The 5,790-nt window shown below is 37.6% G+C and overlaps 1 protein-coding gene across 1 annotated transcript in view; it reads left to right on the forward strand.

Moving 5' to 3' along the window:
- Window positions 1–5,181, forward strand: part of LOC114066348 (kinesin-like protein KIF2A) — a gene marked incomplete at its 3' end in the record, with an annotated part of 73,292 nt that extends 68,111 nt beyond the window's left edge. Inside the window, exon 15 of the mRNA XM_027900956.1 lies at window positions 5,067–5,181. Coding sequence (XP_027756757.1) covers window positions 5,067–5,181 — 115 coding nt within the window. The remainder of the gene's footprint in view (window positions 1–5,066) is intronic.
- Window positions 5,182–5,790: the final 609 nt, after the last annotated feature.

The following is a 5,790-nucleotide window of genomic DNA, read 5'->3' on the forward strand; positions in this document are numbered from 1 at the left end:
ATACGGGGCACCATTTGATGAATGGGGGGTTTAAATGCCCATTCATCCGGCCCAGAGCGCATTTTGCGTGGGAAAAGAGACACGTACACGCGGTTACATGTCCGGCAAAATGGCCCATTCCTTTATTCCACTGGTGCTTTTATAGGGAGGGTATAGAAGGTTCTGGGACAAAGGTAGGTTTGGTTTGAACCCTCGAATCTGAGGGCTTCTGATAAGGGGGATTGAAGACATTGGTTAGGGGGATATGTTTATTCATTCAGGGGGAAGGGATTGCCAGGGGAGGAAGGGAAGGTGTGGTCTTTGAGGGCCCAGGAGAGGGAAGTCCTGCAGAGGTCTGTAAGGCTGGGGCTGCTCTGGCCCCTGCAGCCGGCCCCCAGGCAGTTCTGGGCAGCTGTTGTTGCTAGAAGCTTGATTCTCTGCAGGCTCTGGCAGTTCCACTTCCCACAGCAGTATACAGAGCTTCATATCCTCTGTATCCCTGACTCCAAAAGCCTAGAGGTTGACCTCAAGTCTCCCATGGTGCTTTCTGCCAGAGGCTCCAGATATGGCCATTCTCCCCAGTTGCGCTGTAGAGCACATTTTATACATCTTGCCCTGTCTGGACTGTCCCAAGGGCTACAGCATGAACTATTTCCTGTTTCATTTGTTCAAAGTCTTGTTGTTGCTCAGGGCCCTATTTGAAATCATTCTTCTTCCAGGTCACTTGATAGCAAGGGCTGACAATCAGACTAATTTGGAATGTGCATTCTCCAAAATCCTACACCACCTAACAAAACTTGGTTTTTTTCTTACTAGTTGTTGGAGACATTGCTACTGGTAACGTTCATCTTGCCATTTTATTCATAAAAAAGGGATCTCCTGTACAGGACCCTTGACCTTTGTTTTATAGTAGAACCATCTTTCAGAAGGATTTGGACTATTTTCCTCCCTCTCTCAAAAACTTCCTCTGCTGTATTGCCCCACATGATGATGCCATCAATGTATTGCAGGTATTCTGGAGCTTCACCCTGCTCCAGTGCAGTCTGGATCAGTCCATGGCAGATGATAGGGCTGTGTTTCCACCTCTGGGGCAGTCAATTCCAGGTATACTGGACACCCCTCCAAGTGAAAGCAAACTGTGGCCTGCACTCTGCCACCAAAGGTATTGATAGAAATGCATCAGCGATATCAGTAGTGGCACCACTGGGCTGCCTTTGACTCCAGTTTCATATTGAAGTTCCAGCACTCTATTCCAGCTGAAACCAGAACACTTTTATGACAGATTTATTTACCACTGTTAATTAATCAACTAAAGAAGAAAACAACAGAACAGCACTACATCCATAAAGAATTAATGAATAAAATAAAATAACCTTGAAAAATTGAAATCCATTTTTCATAAAATCGTGGAATCATTTAGGTTGGAAAAGACCTTTAACATCGAGTCCAATCGTTAACCCAGCACTGCCAAGCCCACTACTAAACCACTTCCCCAAGTACCACATCTACATGTCTTTTAAATCCCTCCAGGGATGGTGACTCCACCACTGCCCTGGACAGCCTGTTCTAGGGTTTGACAACACTTTCAGGCAAGTCTTTCTATCCCAAAGAAACTCCTCCCAATACTGAGAGACTTTGCCTAAATGAGGATTTGAGGACTCTTGTCTCATTACAATATTTTACAGTAAAACATCTGAAACACTACTCTTTTTTGAGTTTTTTCACTGTTCTTTATAGCAAATTGTCTGATACAATCACTGCAATTTTTCATATATTAATCAAGAAGACATCAAGGGAGCTAAGAAATATTATTTAAATAATAAAATGCTTTTATTATTTGTTTTATAATGCTTGAAAGATGTTCAGTCTAAATAGGGAAAGTAATTTTTTTGTCTCGGTTGGGAAAATGGTAGTTTTGAATGGTTCAGAACTTATCTTGGTTGTTGGTCAGCTTTACTTAGGTTTACTACTCACTGCACCAAAAACTCACTGCATCTAAACCCAAAAATCACTGTGCCGAATATTTTATCTTAGTATAAACTTGTGAGACTTGTATCAGACTCTAAGATCTCACAAAACACCACAAAATTGTAATGTGGCATTACAAAATTGTATGTCATGTTGAAAAATTGGAAGCAGCAGTTGCAAAACTGTTTTGATTTATTGTAAAAATAAACAATGCAAACAACATTGTGTTCATATTAGCAGATGTTTCCATATGTAATTGAATAATGCTGTTTTGTTTTAGTTTACTTGCTGATTTTGTGCTGTCTAGTGCCTTCAGTGCAATACTCATACAACATAATGAGTTCATTTTCAGAGAACTTGTCTATTTAATTATAGTGAAAGGCTCTGCTGCTGCTGTACTGGTGATCATGATCTAAATTATATGTAAAAGGGAAAATAAAAATAAGTGGAGGCCTTGCAGAGGTCTAAAAAGTGGTAAAGGAAGATATAAATGTTTCTCAATTATATGTTAATTTTCCATTTTTCATCTATCCCCAAAAACATTACACAGCTTTTTCCATTTGTATTCAAGACCCTTGAAGTTATTGTCAGGTTCTAATTGAACTAGTATATTCTGAGAAGTGGTTTCGGTGCTGATCCAAGATTTGCTATTTGCATGTGGATATCAGTCTTAACCTGTTCAGATTTTTGGTACAGGAAATTATTTCTGTAATGTCTCTACATAGAAGTAGTGTTGTAATTTTGTTACCTGGTTTTCTGAGCTGTGATAAAAGCAAAAGTAGTTAAAAACCCCATTAATTTAGAAGCTGACAGTGTCCTCCCATAATCCTTTTACTATTAAGGAGACAATGTAACTCTACGTTTTCAAGGGTGACCAAACTAAAAATCATTACAGTATATTAAAATATCTTAATTAAGCTTGTTACCATATCAGTAATTCAACATACACATTTGTGCTGGTTTTAGTTTGTAATGTCACTTGTTGAAACTCTGTTGCACCTCTTCCTGTCTAATCTGCTTTTCTCCTTATGTAAGTATAGTAGTAATGTACAAACAAATGAAAAAATTCAAGGAATGCATTGCTATGCTCACCTATAAGTATTGAGTCTTTTTTTATCAATTGCATGTGAAATTCACATTCAATAAGCTTTGGACTTTCTGTTCATCTGACCTGTGTTCATTCTATAACATTCAGCTGATGATTTTTAAAATAATCAGTTAAAGCCAGCTTGCCCTTGTGTTTGTTCTGTTGTGTATCATGTCAGTTTTATTTTGAGCCTGTTTAGTTGTTTTATGCTGTTTCCCAGTTGCAATGCTTTCTTAGATTATCATCCCACAGTTTCTAACTTGGCTTTTGAAAGAAACTGTTTCTAGGAAATTTCAATAGGCCACAAGGATATGGATGCAGCTTGAGAATTAACTGAATTACCGTAGAACTATTCATGCAACACAAAAGCCATTCCATCTGTTAGTCTTGCTAAAAGCAAAGCTATAATATGAAAATATTTTGATGTACAGTTGTTTGAAGAAGTTCTGTGTGTAAATATGTTAAAGCTGTACCAAGGAAGCCCTGAATCTGAAGAGGTGCCTGTACACAAAGACAAAGCCAGAAACTGTAATTAATGATCAAAATATGACAACAACAGCAAAACAAATTTAAATTTGAACTTTCTGTAAGAAGTAATTTATTAGCTGATGTTAGAGCTCTGAGTGGGCAGAAGTGATGTTTAGATTAGTGTGATCTTGGTTTGCACTACTGTACTTAGTTGCTTCTGTAACTTCTATAGTAATTTTTCAATATTTACTTCTGTACAGTATTTCTCTCTGGAACTCTCCAACCAATTCAAATATTAGTTTAGCCCCATACCCTTTGTGTGAGTGAAAGGGGAGGGAGATGTTATCCCTGTTCTTCACATGAAGAATGTTTTAAAACAGGGAATGACTTACATTTTCAAGTTTTTCCCAATATTGAGTACATCAATACAGAGCTATACGTACTAGGTTTGTGACCTGTGGAAGCTTTCAGAAAGTTTGGGCACCAGTGTTTTCTTCTAAAGAAAGTCAGTGGTAGAGCCAGAATCAAAGCTACTGCTTTTAACTGATAGAGTTAATGTGAGTCACTGTCCACACTTCTGCTGACAGAGGCTGTAGATCATTCAAGCTTTTGCAGATCATAATCAGAAATAGTTGTTAGTCTGGAGATTAAACATCAACAATTAATTTTTTGTTGTTGTTGAATACAATATTGTGACGGTTTGGACCTGGCTCCCTGCCAAATGCCTGAAAGTTACGACAGTAGTTCTTTTTCTTCCTCCTTTCTTTCCTTAGGTTAAAGGAAAAGAAACTATAAAAATTAAAGAATCCAAAGTCAAGTTGCTTATGTAAAAATATATTTATATTTACGTAAATTACAGTTATGTACAGTTAAGATGCTATATACACAGTAAAAGGGGGTCCACCCCCCGAAGGGATAGGGAAAGGGAAAAAAAGGGGACAAAAGGGAACAAAAGGGACACTGAACAGGTATACTAGATCAAACTCAAGAACTATACTGATAACTAACAAAACAGATTTTACCACGTCCCTTAGAACAGCAGGATCGGCAGTCACGGCCAGTACTTTCCAAACTTCCACGTGGCAGGACGGTGGACTCTGCAGGCCTCAACCTTAGATAAGCGAGACCAGCGCAGGGACCCACTGTTCTCAAACCTCGCCGGAAGAGAAGAGAGCGAGGTTTCTAATCTCCGACTTATTTATACTCTGGTTTACGTAAAAATTGTATGGAATACTGGGTACTTGGCTATTTCCTTGGTTACAAACTGGTCACTAGGAAGGCCTAGACTAAAACCATCACAAATATATATAAACATTTTGGATGAGATTCAGAAAGTTTTTAGGCTTCTAAGTCCATTTTAAGTTCCTACCTCTCTACTGAGCTTAATGAGAGATGAAAGCCTAACACTACTTGAATTCAAGCTTACATAACTTCAGCAACTTAAGTAAGGCATATATTTTTTAATTTTGAATTCAATTTGTATTATGTATTTTTCTTAAATGTATTGTATAAATATGAGGTTTTATTCTGATTCTATGAAATATAAACCTGTTTGTTCTTTCAGGAGTGCATTAGAGCCTTAGGCCGAAATAAACCTCATACACCATTCAGAGCAAGTAAACTTACTCAGGTGCTAAGAGATTCATTCATAGGAGAAAACTCCCGTACCTGTATGGTAAGTTTGTTTAGTTAACTGTATGTTTTAACAATAATTTAACTGAGACTATAATTGGAGTGAGTCTTTCAACAGTCATTTCAGATAACTTGCTCCCTTCTCATTTTTTGTTGACCTTTCTTATTGCTTGTTCTAGTTTTCTAACTAGACACATAGCTAGAAGCACTTTAGCTTGAGTCTTTTTTTGTTTGATTGTTTTTAATAATGTCTTAATTATATGAGAATATTGCTTGTTGAATCAAAATTGTTGAAATAATTGTGTAGACTGGAAGTGTAGAGGTCAGTTATCTTTAAATAAATTTACAATTGGTATCAAAGGCATCAGAATATGCTCTAGGTTGTTAAGGGGAGAAGTATTTGGAATTGATGGGATAAATAGTTGTGTACTATATAAATGTGCATTTGCATGAATATGAAAAAACAGAATTCTTCTGTCAGATGGTGGAAAGAACAGACAAAAGCACAGATGTCCAGTGGTTTTATTTGTTCATCCTTGACATTTCTCCTTATGGAAATGTAAACTCTATGCAGTGAACATTGACTTAGGCTTGTTTGCTGTAGTGGGTTGACCTTGCCTGACTGCCAGGTGCCCACGGAACTGTTCTATCACTCC

Source organism: Empidonax traillii, unplaced genomic scaffold (assembly GCF_003031625.1).
Source record: "Empidonax traillii isolate 1590-97213 ecotype Southwest subspecies unplaced genomic scaffold, ASM303162v1 scaffold759:size305195, whole genome shotgun sequence".
Taxonomy (NCBI): Eukaryota; Metazoa; Chordata; class Aves; order Passeriformes; family Tyrannidae; genus Empidonax; species Empidonax traillii.